This window comes from Magallana gigas, chromosome 10, assembly GCF_963853765.1.
Source record: "Magallana gigas chromosome 10, xbMagGiga1.1, whole genome shotgun sequence".
In the NCBI taxonomy this organism is placed as follows: domain Eukaryota; kingdom Metazoa; phylum Mollusca; class Bivalvia; order Ostreida; family Ostreidae; genus Magallana; species Magallana gigas.
Window position 1 is genome coordinate 21,807,864 of NC_088862.1, and position 13,230 is coordinate 21,821,093.

General features: G+C 34.2%; 2 protein-coding genes and 1 long non-coding RNA gene across 5 annotated transcripts in view; 2 read left to right on the forward strand and 1 right to left on the reverse strand.

The window, feature by feature from the left end:
• Window positions 1-13,230, forward strand: part of LOC105317104 (uncharacterized) — a 125,265-nt gene that overhangs the window by 32,639 nt on the left and 79,396 nt on the right. For 2 of the 3 annotated variants that reach the window (XM_066073795.1, XM_066073794.1), the window contains exons 3-4: window positions 5,445-5,537; window positions 6,757-6,846. In XM_066073795.1, the coding sequence (XP_065929867.1) occupies window positions 5,445-5,537; window positions 6,757-6,846 (183 nt within the window). Of the gene's footprint in view, window positions 1-4,493; window positions 4,644-5,444; window positions 5,538-6,756; window positions 6,847-13,230 lie in introns of those variants that run through there. The other variant, XM_066073797.1, reaches the window with a different exon arrangement.
• LOC117683783 (uncharacterized) lies at window positions 1,530-4,469 on the reverse strand. Its single transcript, XR_010710322.1, has 3 exons — window positions 4,339-4,469; window positions 3,476-3,572; window positions 1,530-3,269 (listed from the first exon to the last, which is right to left on the reverse strand). It is a non-coding gene; the product is annotated as an uncharacterized lncRNA (long non-coding RNA).
• The window catches only part of LOC136272210 (uncharacterized), a 35,791-nt gene continuing 30,278 nt past the window's right edge, over window positions 7,718-13,230 (forward strand). Inside the window, exons 1-12 of the mRNA XM_066073428.1 lie at window positions 7,718-7,734; window positions 8,384-8,473; window positions 8,753-8,872; window positions 9,230-9,319; window positions 10,271-10,381; window positions 10,790-10,930; window positions 11,231-11,284; window positions 11,394-11,474; window positions 11,578-11,896; window positions 12,160-12,354; window positions 12,497-12,687; window positions 12,830-12,925. Coding sequence (XP_065929500.1) covers window positions 7,718-7,734; window positions 8,384-8,473; window positions 8,753-8,872; window positions 9,230-9,319; window positions 10,271-10,381; window positions 10,790-10,930; window positions 11,231-11,284; window positions 11,394-11,474; window positions 11,578-11,896; window positions 12,160-12,354; window positions 12,497-12,687; window positions 12,830-12,925 — 1,505 coding nt within the window. The remainder of the gene's footprint in view (window positions 7,735-8,383; window positions 8,474-8,752; window positions 8,873-9,229; window positions 9,320-10,270; window positions 10,382-10,789; window positions 10,931-11,230; window positions 11,285-11,393; window positions 11,475-11,577; window positions 11,897-12,159; window positions 12,355-12,496; window positions 12,688-12,829; window positions 12,926-13,230) is intronic.

Here is a 13,230-nt window from a genome sequence, read left to right on the forward strand (position 1 = left end):
CTTTATGTTACTAGTATACCTCTTTCATTAGGATACATTGCTATTGCTTTGAAAATAAATTCATTTGTAAATTCATTTTTATATTTGTTTTATATTATCAATTATTTTGTTATGTCCTCTCTGTACATCCTGCATGCTTATTGGTTGTACAATCAAAATTGTCAATTATAAAATAGCCAAAGTGCAACCATGCCAACTGCATGTGGAATTCAGCTGATGTACATGTATTTGAATACTTTTTTTAATTTTGCATTTGTTCTGGTAGATTTTGTTATGTTTAATAAATTTAATGTACTTGGTTTTTTTTCTTTTGTTTACAGCTTTGTTTTCTAAAAATATACAGATAACCATACAATCCAATAAAAATTAGAACTTCGATCCGCTGCGGGGTTTACGACATACGCGACATATCGGAAACCGGGGAGCGGATGAAAGTTCTAATTTTAATTAGATTAAGGAAGTATGGGACTGACACCAAAGTAATCAAAAAGGAAAAGAGCGAACAAAGCCTGCCAAATCCCACGTACCCAGGATTTTGAAATGGCATATGAACATATATAAAAATCTTTATATTTGAAACTGTGCATCAGTACATGTACGAGTATATGTTTAATATAGAACTGTATTCTCTTACAAATACAATAGATAGATAGATAGATAGATAGATAGATAGATAGATAGATAGATAGATAGATAGATAGATAGATAGATAGATAGATAGATAGATAGATAGATAGATAGATAGATGGATGGATGGATGGACGGACGGACGGACGGACGGACGGACGGACGGACGGACAGACAGACAGACAGACAGACAGACAGACAGACAGACAGAAAGATAGATAGATAGATAGATAGATAGATAGATAGATAGATAGATAGATAGATAGATAGATAGATAGATAGATAGATAGATAGATAGATAGATAGATGGATGGATGGATAGATAGGTGATTGTTCTTACTGTTCTGTACTCTAGATCTCGCAATTGATAACTGGCAAATTCCGATAGCTAAAATAGATATTGTCAAAACAGCATTTAACAGTCATTGGAGGCCTATTTCATTTTGATTTGGTGCAGTTTTGTCTTTCTTATGTCTCTGACACATATGAGAGACTGATGGAAACTGTTCTAAAGAATTTACAACGGTAAAAATGTTTGTGCTACCTTGATGATGACATAGAATGTCATCTGCGTGTGGAATTCAGTTACTGTTGTTATATCTAAAAACATGTTTCAATTTTGCATTTGTTTCTGTAGATTTTGTAGTTATAGTTAATAAATTAGTGTTTGGGTTTTTTCTATAGATTTATCCTTTAAATGTATACCGATATACATATAAAACTTCGAAATTACAGTATGTGTGTAAAAGACAAGGACAAACTAATATATTCCAAATGCTGATCTAGGTTTTTTTTATTATTTAATATACATTGTTAATTGTTCACTACTATTAGACTGGTCATTGTTACATTCAAATAAAACTACGACACAACACCATTGCTTAATTGCATACTGTAAAAAAAAAATAGGAACATGTTGCATATCTTTAATTTGATATTACTTCTGGTAATTGAAGAAACCGATATCAATCAACTGTTAACTAAACATACGTATTCCGTTATCATTGGTTCAAAATACACTGTCTACTGTTTCATTTTGACCATATATATCCATTAGACCCTGCACATATACTTGCGGACTTTTCTGCGCGTTTTACAAAAGAACTGATGACTTGCGACAAAATTCTTCAGTGCTTTTAATTACAAATTAATCAATGTTTTATTCTATTGACAATCAAACATAATAGTTGAAATCAAAATACTTGTAATTAATTAGTATTATATATTTTTTTTCTTCAACGATCATTCCACGAGAGTGAAAATAGTTAAGACTTTGTCGTAAGTTCTTTTGTAAAACGCGGTCGCAAACCAATCAGATCAAAGCTGTATATTCTTTTTTATTTTAAATTTCCTTTGTTGTTGTTGGGGAGGGGCGTATTTTGCCACTCACAACCGATAGCGATTATTAACGAATAGCAGTTTTTTTTTAATTTGAAAATATGTTTTATTAGTAGAAATAGTAGCTATTCAATATAGACAACAAAATAAATTAATGAAACGTATATATGTCTGAACACAAATTTAAAGTAAGATTAAAGATAGAACAGGAACAAACGTTAAACTCAGTGCAACGTTTTACACACGACATCGATATCATCCGTATGTCGTTTTCCTTTGACTTCTTCTCCTTTTTTTAAATTTAAAATGTTAAACTCTTACTTCTATTCACACTATAAAATGCAAAGAAACGAGTAGAAAATAACGATAAATAAACAATTATTATATACAAAACATAACATTACTCAATACTTGTAGCAACAGGTGACCTGTGCGCGGATCTAGACTTTTTCCTCTTGGAGAATATTACTGCTTGCAGAAAGGGGAGGGTGAGGTTGATGCCTATTTTTTGGTAACGTCTTTACTTAATTTTAAAATTTTTAATTTTCCAGTAGGGGGTCAAGGCCTAGATCCGTGCATTTGTGTTTAGTACATAAAATGCATGAGACATTTAGCAAATGTGACCGTGCTTAAGAGTGTTAGTGAACTTCATCAGCATATCGGCTTCTTCACCGGTGTAACCCTTGAAATAAAATATATGGCCCCATCGAACCCAACATATTGAAGTCACTCAGCGCAGTTCTTATTAACTGATTTCGTAATTTAAGATAAATTCATAACATTTTTGAGCTATATATTCATATTTCAGGGTTCACATGACGGAAGTTGGTGACGGCGGGTCCGGGAATCTGAAGGAATATGTAGTGGAAAAGTGCTCTTCATGAGTGTCGGTACTTCTGCACTTTGTGGAGCTGTGTGGAGTAATGGCTGTGTCTGTCTGTCCGTGTCAAACCTGTTGTTTGTATTATTGTTGCTGTTGTTTTCTATCGTCTGTTTGTAGTAATCGTCACGTTCGTCCTCATGTGCACGGCAGATCTGTTGAGCCAATTTGTGCACGCTGTAGTTACCTAATTTTCTTCAATCGAGCACGACCATGTCCGTTGATGTCATCATCTTCTGATACCCCGGATGTTGCGCTGTTCAGACACGGTCTCAGAAAGAAAAAGCCGGTCCAAGCACCCACTCCCAGCGAGATCCACACCCACATGTTTCCGGACAACACAGCGAGAACGACGCTGAGGCGTAGCACTGTCAGGACCACGTGACACGTGGACAGACCCAAATGCATTGGGACTTTGTGTTTTCTGTGAAATTAGATTTAAAAGCTTGTATAATTTAATCTAGATTATTTAATTTTTATATTGTTTAATGTCAATCAAATGATTGCATGCGTTTGTTTAAAACTTCAATTTAATAAAGCATCATCATCGTCATCGTCATCGTCATCATTATAATCGTCTCCACTCTGTAAAGGAAAGGGTTTTTTTGGCGGGGGGGGGGGGGGGGTTACCTGTTGTGCAACTTGAGCTCTTGGATTTTGATGAACACGTCTAAGGCTTCACATAGGAAAGCTGCCGTCACGGTGTACAAAATTGCTCCCACCAGACCTGAATATAACAATAAGAAAATTTCATTTTTATAATATTTATGCTCCTCACCACTCTAGATTATGATCATGTTAATATATAAAATATACGTTTGATTGCTATCAAAGCTGGTTTTACTATTGTTAAATTTGACCGTAATTTTAAATAAATTAATATTTAGATGGAAATATTACATTGGAATTGTTCTTTTAAATCGATTATTTCCAATTCGAACGAATAATGGATGAATAAAAGATTATTAATTGTTGGGGAACCAAAAACACATTAATATTTCATGTTTCGTGTCTAAATGCGCATGCGCCATGGAGACAACACTAACGTGTGGCGTGTTCAGCAGAGCGGGTGCTCGTGAGCTAGCGCTTGCCATAATTACCTATACATAACGGGTGCTCGTGAGCACTTGCCATAATTACCTATACAGCGCGGTGCTCGTGAGCGCTTGCCATAATTACCTTTACAGAGCGGGTGCTTGCGAGCGCTTGCCATAATAACCTATACAGCGCGGTGCTCGTGAGCGCTTGTCATAATAACCTATACAGGGCGGGTGCTCGCGAGCGCTTGCCATAATTACCTATACAGCGCGGTGCTCGTGAGCGCTTGCCATAATTACCTTTACAGAGCGGGTGCTCGTGAGCGCTCGCAAAAGTTCTCTATACCTGCATGCACAATAATTTTAGCAAGCGCTCACGAGCACTCACACTGCTTAACGCACATCTGATAGAGTTATATCTCACCTGCGCCATTATGATTGATGTTAGTTACTTACATACATGTACATTCTTAATTCTCAGTTTCTTGCAAAACATACACAATTCAATTTGCCATTCGAACGGACATTTAACAGAAACAAAAGTTATATTTAGGGTTTAATAATTTCATGTATATGTTATAATATATACAAGTCCTTGATTCTAAGGAAAAGATTGGTTTGTTTCTTGTTACAAATATTACGATTTGAACTATTTCATAGATAATATTAATAATTTTTTTTGTTTTCAACAGCACTCGAAAAAAGGAGAGGGAAAGGAAAGCTAGAAAACAGGAAGGAAATATGACAAAAACAGGTCAAAGGTTAGCTGCTTTAAAAAATGACAATATATATTCATAGAAAGTTTACTGCAAAAATTTGACATTTTTGACAAAATAAAGTATTATTTTTCTCCAGTCAATTATAACAGCAATTTCATTACGATACCTTTAATATAGGATATTAGTTGCTTCGCTGTAAAAGCAAGCTTAACAGTATTTTTTGTTCTGTTTAATTTTAAATCATCTTTGACTGTAAACGTATTACTAGTATAATTAGCGTGTACGATATTTGGCGGAATATGATTTTTCAACAAGTTTGCGTGGATTTGATTTAGCGCGTTCCTGAATGTACCTATTTATCAACTTATATATTTTACATTTGGCGATGTACTTGATTTAGCGGACGCCCTTTACCGCCAAAAACGCTAAATAGAATACACAGCCAAGTGTAATACGTTTACAGAATTTTTGTCGTTTATTTGTTTTTGTTTTATCTTTTCAAATTGTCATAATTATCATATTATAATGTTGGTTTCGTTTGGTCTTTTTTTTTTTTGGTCTTAAGGTGTTAAACAAATCGATTTTAATACAATAAAAAGCAAACACAATAAAAACTATAAACTGAGACTTTGCCAGTGAAAGGAATAACCTCTATGCTAAAAGTTGATAATGTTATTGAATAGTTCAATAATCATTCGGTCGACTTTCATACAAACCTCTTGTCTTAATTTTAATCCAAATCCGACGGATTTAAATAGTTTCTTTTCTCTCTACGCATTGATCTTTGATGAAGTTACGACTAAAGCGACTAACAGTATACATTTCAAATTAGCGCATTGATAGACAAACAGACGAGAAAGATGACCCATTAATAATTCTCAGAGAAGACATCGAGAGAATCAGGGCATCCATATCCGACTCTTCATTTACTTACAGGTAAGGTATGAAAATCTCGAGATAGTTACTTTTAGCGAGAACTATTTCTGGCGAGAATTTATATTCACGAAGCCCTTACAGGCATATCATATTTGCTAGCCAAATATTTGATATAGATTGATTTGTTTATGATTTTGAAAATTAATACATATTAATCCATATAATGAATACAAATACATACATGTATCTACGATGAAATGTTTAGGCGCTCACATACAGATTACATGTATTTCCAGGTACATGTGAAACTTGTAAAAACATGTTCATTAACATATTTTTAAAAGTATGTATATATAGCACATTAAATTAGTCTTAACATTATAAACAAATACAAGGTACCAATGAATCCCAGTGTCCTCTCGATCGTGAAAGACGCAAACAAATTTTACTAAACAAATCTTATTTTCTGATATAAAAATGTGGCCAAAAATATTATATCATCGGAAAAACTTACAAAATTTACAACATAGTGCATTGTTATACTTTCATGTTAAATACTGAAATCTGATTGGTTAAGACGCAGTTAATAATATTTTCTATTACCCTCAGCGTTAGCAACGCACTTAGCAACGGGTAACATTAAAAAAATGTTACATGCGCGAAAATTATGCGCGTACGGTTCGCTGTAGAATTCACGTTATTCCTATTTAAAAGCAGTAAAATTTTCTTAAAAATTAAGGCATTCAGTATAACAAAATAAATAGTGCCTGTTTGGGAGGATAACAGTTGACATTGACACCCCTCGAAAACCATTGTCAACCTCCGCTTCGCGTCGGTTGACAATGGTTTTCTCGGAGTGTCAATATCAACTGTTACCCTCCCAAACAGGCACTATTTATATATTGTTATACTTTCATGTTAAATACTGAAATCTGATTGGTTAAGATGCAGTTCATAATTCGTTCCATTACCCTCAGCGTTAGCAACGCACTTAGCAACGGGTAACATTATTATAAATTGTTACACGCGCGAAAATTATGCGCGTACGGTTCGCTGTAGAGTTCACGTTATTCCTATATAAAAGCAGTAAAGTTTTCTGAAAAATTAGGACATTCAGTATAATAAAATAAATAGTGCCTGTTTGGGTCGGTTGACAATGGTTTTCTCGGGGTGTCAATTTCAAATGTTACCCTCCTAAACATGCACTATTTATATAATATCTTCTTATTTAAAAAAAACTCTCTTTCTTAAAAATGTGAACGATTTTATATCTCTCCAGACAAAGATGGCGGGAGACAGAGGATGTGGGTCTGCCCAGTTGCCTGAGAGTGTGCACAAAGCTGAAGGGGAAAATATCTCACTTATCCAGGTCAGTAAATGGAATCTATGTAAACATGTTTTACAAACTTATAGCAAGTGTTCACATTTGATATGTTAAATAAAAACTAATAAATAAAAAATAAAAAAAGTGACAAACTTAAATTTTTAGAACAGTGATTTGAGGTGTGTTCGATCTTTCATAATTTATGCATGAAGGTTTCTAGGATGATTTTTGTGTTAACATTGATCAGCTGTGAACAAATGGTTATCATTTATCATTACGTGAGATATACATTACTGGACCATTATACATGTGCATTTTTTAATATAAAAGGCAAAATCTATTACATAACCCACCAGTTTCCTGATTTGAGAGTTATCGGACCTTTCTGATGATTGAACAACATTAAATCTAATCCATAAAATCGTTCAAATCTCAAACCGTTAAGGATGGACGAAATGTTTCTCAATTTTATATAACTTTTTCCAGGAATTTGTTATTGATATATATACGACTACTTTGACAAGCTTCCTTGCAAAAAATTAGGGTACCTTACCTGCCCTTTGTGCAAGATACAAGAGTATGCAATTTCCTATATTATCTAATTGAAAATACAAACTTATCTCCAATCGTAGAAGAGCACAGAAAGGTGCATATAAATCAAATATTTTTGAACTAATATCTTATTTTCGAAGAGATGTAAAAAGATGTCGAGGAACGTGTCTTCTGACCTTAAATGACAATTCTATGAAACATTTATAAAACTTGAACCTCTCAACATAAAGTTATAAGATAAATTGTGTTATGTCTTCTGAAGATGTCTGTGGGTCGGTAATTTGTCCGTCCTTTTGTATGACTGTTGTTGAATATTAGGTCAAGGTCATATGCCAGTGTTAAAAAAAGGCCAAATTCATTGAAAATGGTGAAGCGTCAGAAGTCAGGTTTGTTGACTCAAACCATCTTCATCGTCGAGAACAAATTGTTTCAATTACAAATGCTGTTGTGTTTTCAGTTTGGGTGTTGCAGAGGCGGATAAATTATCAGCGGTGTACGACGAACTGTGTACAACTATAAACGTCATGGCCCAAGATCACAAAGAATACATCTCCAACATTTATAATAAACCATCATTTTGAAGACTTTTTTTCCGAAATAAAAAAAATCCAGTAGCAATAAAACCATGCAGGACAGTTATTATAATTAGACAGAAAAGTCGTTCCTTAAGAAACAATACGTAAAAATTCGTTAAAAATTTGTTGAAAATATCAAAGAGAGAGGAAATGAATTGATATCAAGTGTAGCATTTAAATGACTTAGAACCATTTTAACAATACCCTGGACTCTCAGTAGGGCGTAGCTATCTATTTTTTGTGCAAAACAATTTAACAATGACGCGGTTTCAAGCGAACTATGTACCGATTGCGTAGTTTTAGCTCAAACACTAGACGAATCTTGTTGATTTCAAAAAGCCATGGCTGAGTGGCCAGCAATGAAATAGACAGACCTACCTTACATTGCTGTTTAACACACAATCAAAAGTCCAAGCTCTTGTTACAATGGTTCTAAATTGTATCTGTTTTTACAGGTACTACAACAAGACAGTACTGGACATACTGGAACTGTGGTCCAGCTGTGCGTCAGCGACCGTAGATCTGATGATACCGCTAGTAGAGCAGTAAGTCATGTTACAGTACAGTCAAACACGGTCATAGCAAAGGGCCAAACTTCTACCATTCGCAAAAATAATCGCGATTCGTTATCATATTCATAACGAGGTTTAATTGAAATACTGTGGTTTCATCAATACACCTGGACATCATTTTTTTGTGAATTTAAAGATCATTTTAGTTTCTAGGATAAGAACTACAGTCTCGGTGATTACTCTGTAATGGTACACGTACATGAATATACATGTAATTGAGTGTATACATATTTGACAATGATATTTCTGCAGGTATTGGGAAAACCAGAGTGAATTTGAACATCTTGCCAAGAAAATATCGAATACATGTTCTGCTTGTGTCAAATTTACCGCCATGACCGTTAATTTAACGGAGCACCCAATTCCAGAAAAGTAAGCCGCTTATTACTTATGTATACAAAGCGAAGCAATTCTTTTTGGTGATAAGCAAGGGATACTAGCATCTCTCTGTGTTTAGTAACAATTCTTTTTGGTGATAAGCAAGGGATACTAGCATCTCTCTGTGTTTAGTAACAATTATTTTTGGTGATAAGCAAGGGATACTAGCATCTCTCTTTGTTTAGTAACAATAAGTGCAGAAAATTTGAAAGAAAACCTTTACACGTTTTTAATGAGCAGCTATGTACACTGAACGTTATTATATAATATTGCTAATCTGACGGCAGCACAATAATTATAATAAACTCATTATTAATTATCTGCTTAATATTAGAAAATAATAACTTGCAGTTGTGGAAGTGACGTCAAAGAAAAGGCAACACAGGAAATGAACAACACAGTAGACACGTTGAGTCAATTGATACAAGCCGCCATCAAAACGTGAGTTACTTTTATTTACTAATAACCACGTGTCACCTATCGATTTTAAGGTGTTTTTACGCGGATTATTGTTGTCCTAAAAAATCCAAGAAATCAAAATATTTTGGAAAGTGTTCTCTGATTGTATCTTACAATTCTTTAAAAAAAAATTATTATTTAAAAAAAAATTAACGACAATATTGTTGTACTATCTGTTAATTATTTTCATGAAGTATCACACTCTCATGAGAGTTACATGTCTTACCAGAGTCTCAATGCACCTTAAACTATTTTACCATTTACTTTTTGGGAGTTGATATTAATCAACTCTCCTATGCACTTACTCGGGCAAACAAAGGTGAAACAGTGTTTGGACCTAAGCACAAATCAATACCACTGACAACACTTAGTTCTTGAAAATAATCGATAAATTTGATGCTATGTATTCTGAAGCATTGTTTTTCAAGAAAACTTATTTATTAATACCATGAAAATAATAAGATTTTAAATTGTACAAACAATTTAGATATTTTTTAAAGTCGTGTGTATTCCTACGCTAGAGTTCAATGTAGTCTCGTTCAACCAGACGCTTGGCTGTCTCCGTTAATATCCGACAAAACAGTGTCTCTCTTGCTTGTCGGAGATAAACGGAGACAGCCGAGCGTTTAATTAAACAAGACAAGAGTTCAATCTTGCCTGGATTCATACAAATTCTCAGAAATATTTCGATTACTGATACTACTTGCCATGCTAAATCACATATCGCTGATTTTGGATAAATGATAATCGATAAAATCAACTCCCGTCAGTATTTCAGTACTTTGATTATAAGTTGTAAAATAAGCATCTGTGTTAACTGTAAATAACATGGTCTACAAAACCTGATGAAGCTGTCGAATGGACAACTGTATTATCTATTAATACTAAAACAGTTCCTATAAAACTATGCATGTATGTTTCGATACCAACTAGATCACTGAAGGTGTCCGAGGACAGCCTACTGGACATGACGATGTGGTTACTGTTTAGTGTACATCACGTGGCCCAGAACGTCCTACAGCCTAAGGATAAACCTACCACAGAGTAACGACGACCCTCCTCTCTCTCTCTCTCTCTCTCTCTCTCTCTCTCTCTCTCTCTCTCTCTCTCTCTCAGAGTAGCTAAAGTACTAGTCTTCAAATCTTTGATAAAGAATAGATCAAATTCAATAAATAATTTTAGAGCAATTGAAGACATGACATTATCAACGGAAAAGATTGAGTGATTAATATGAATTGTAATTATCTAGCCTCTAAAATTTCATTACCATGATTCAATTTTTAAAGTGTGTTTTGTTCGTTTGTCTTGAAAAATTTGCATACTTGCCATGTGAAACGTCAAAATAAAGGTATAATAGAAATCATGTATCACATCTTTTATTAATTGATATACCGGTAATACACAAATGAAAGGTACTGTAATGTGATTCCACATAACAATTTATTGTGATAGAAGCAAGGAAGAGGAAGGAACCAAAGAGACAGAGCAAGAAAAGAAAGACCCTGAACCAGTCAAGGAGAGCACTGACGTCACAGCTAGCCTCAATAATCTGCTGACTCAGCTGGATGCCCTGCAAATGGAGCTCAGCAACCAGTAAAAACTCAGTTAATGTGCTGATTAAGTACTATATTCCTTTGTTGTTAATTACTTGTATATCAAGTGAAAAACAAATTCAGACTTTATGCTAGTTTTATTTATCTTTAGACGTTTCGAAATGGCATGATACATTTTTTTTTAAACTGCATGATTAAGATGAGATATTATAAAATTTAAGTTATGCAATTAAGTATTATGTTTATACATATATATATATTAGAATATATATGTTGAAAATATATACATGTATTTACTTATATAATGGTTATTGATTTTTTTTGTATTTCTGTTTTTTAGATACGTTATTGAGAAAAACGAACAAAACACTGAAGGTGGAGAAACAGACGACAGGTAAGATTGGTGTGCTCAAAATAATAGAATTTTGTGTCCCCAGTAGGTCAACATAACCTGGTTTTTAATATTAGTTTTTTGCAATAAATGTTGTTTATTTCATTGACAGCTGCAGGAATGATCAGCAGGCTATCAACAAATTGGCCAATGTTTACACAGGTGTCGTAGACAAGATTTGTGAAAATGGAAAGTAAGTCAGCAAGATAGAACTTTGTTTTTAATCCATTGAAATTGATATGTTATAATGACACAGTGAGTCTACATTATTATACATTTATGGTGATCATTTCTAGAGTAACAGTCTGTATTGATGATCCGAACGGAAGTGACGCAACAATCTACTACAAACCGGATGTTTACACTGAGGTTGCTAACTGCTCCCTTGGCTCTTGTCCAATGAAAGATCGCGACACATGGTTGGACGAAATACCCTTGACCTCCGACCAGGTGCTTGTGTCTGACGTCTACGTCGTCAGAAATGGACCGTTACGGACGTCAGCGGAAGTAGAGATCGATTTCACCTACGTTCCTTTGTCCAGCACTAAGAACAAGACTATTAAAGTTATCGCAAAAGAGGATGGCGAATGGAAAGAGGTGCAGACAGTGAATGAGGTATCTTTTAAATTGTTTGAAATCAAAATCATTTTAATTTAATTTGGGCATTTCCGCACTTTCCAATCAATACTTTACAACAAAATAGTGACTAGCAAATTGGAATTTTCCCCTTTATTTCTGTACCGTATCATTCTTCTCAAGAAGATTCAAAATGTTTAAAATGGCCATTAAAATCCATCTCTTAATCAGAATTAAATCAAGTGTGCAAATTTTTTGCTTTATGAAGAGTGTTAACTCGAGATTGGCATTTTCTTTTGCAGGAATCTGATGAGAGTAGCGCTCATCTTTCCTTTAAGACCAAATGTTTGGAAGCATTCACTGCCTTCGTTGAGATCCTCTCGAAGACTTGTGATGTGACACCCGAAGAAACGACCTTTACGAGCGAGGTCAACCCGGATGTCAAAGTCATTTTTTCTGCTGGATTACTTGCTGAAACAAAGCAAATAAAAATAAAGGTAATAAATTTTACTAGTTATACATAAATAATGATATATGCATAGTAAAATAATGTTATTTATTAATCAATACGGCAGTTATCTCGAGTTGGATTCTACAAAGTCATTCCAAGGTACTTATTTTCGGTTATTTTTATACAAGGTCATTCCTTACGATGCAAGGGAGGTGGCGAATCTCAAAAAACAGTGCCCGGATTCGGTGCGTGGAATCATGGCCGTTTCTGATGCCGTGGAAATTCGGATGGACGGAGAGTGTGATGACACCGAAAACATCAGCGTCCAGGTTTCCATGGACGACGAAGAGGACCAGGATTCACAACTTGTTGTCATCAGGTATTTGCAGTTTTGTCAAACTCTGTCGAGCTTAAGTGTTGAGATTTGAACTTGGTTACTTCGTCTTAAGAATGTGATAAGAGTATTACATTTATTTTTGAAAATCTAATGTTCAGTGTTTTTTGTGCTTTCATCTCTACAGGTTTAAGGAGGGGAAAGTACAAGTACTGGACAAATCGCAATGTCGTCTTAAAAAAGACAGAAACTTATTTCTAGTAGAAACAAAGGGTGTCTGGGGGTAAGTTACAGTTGTAAATACGGTTACTGTGACAGTAGTAGCCACACTACAATTTGTTTTTTCTAACACTTTTGCGGAAAATAATTCAAGGTCATTGGTGCTGTCAATGAGCTTAAAATCAATGAATATTGGTTTAAATTTGTTTTCACTTTTAAAAATTATGTTATTTGACAGAGATATTAGTACTGCAGGAAAATTTTACTTTTGCAAGCCATATATATAAATACAGCGTTTTCGACTATAATAACTTTGTTTGGAAATGAACAAAAAAGTCGACTAAATGTACATTTCGTTTTCCTCTATCA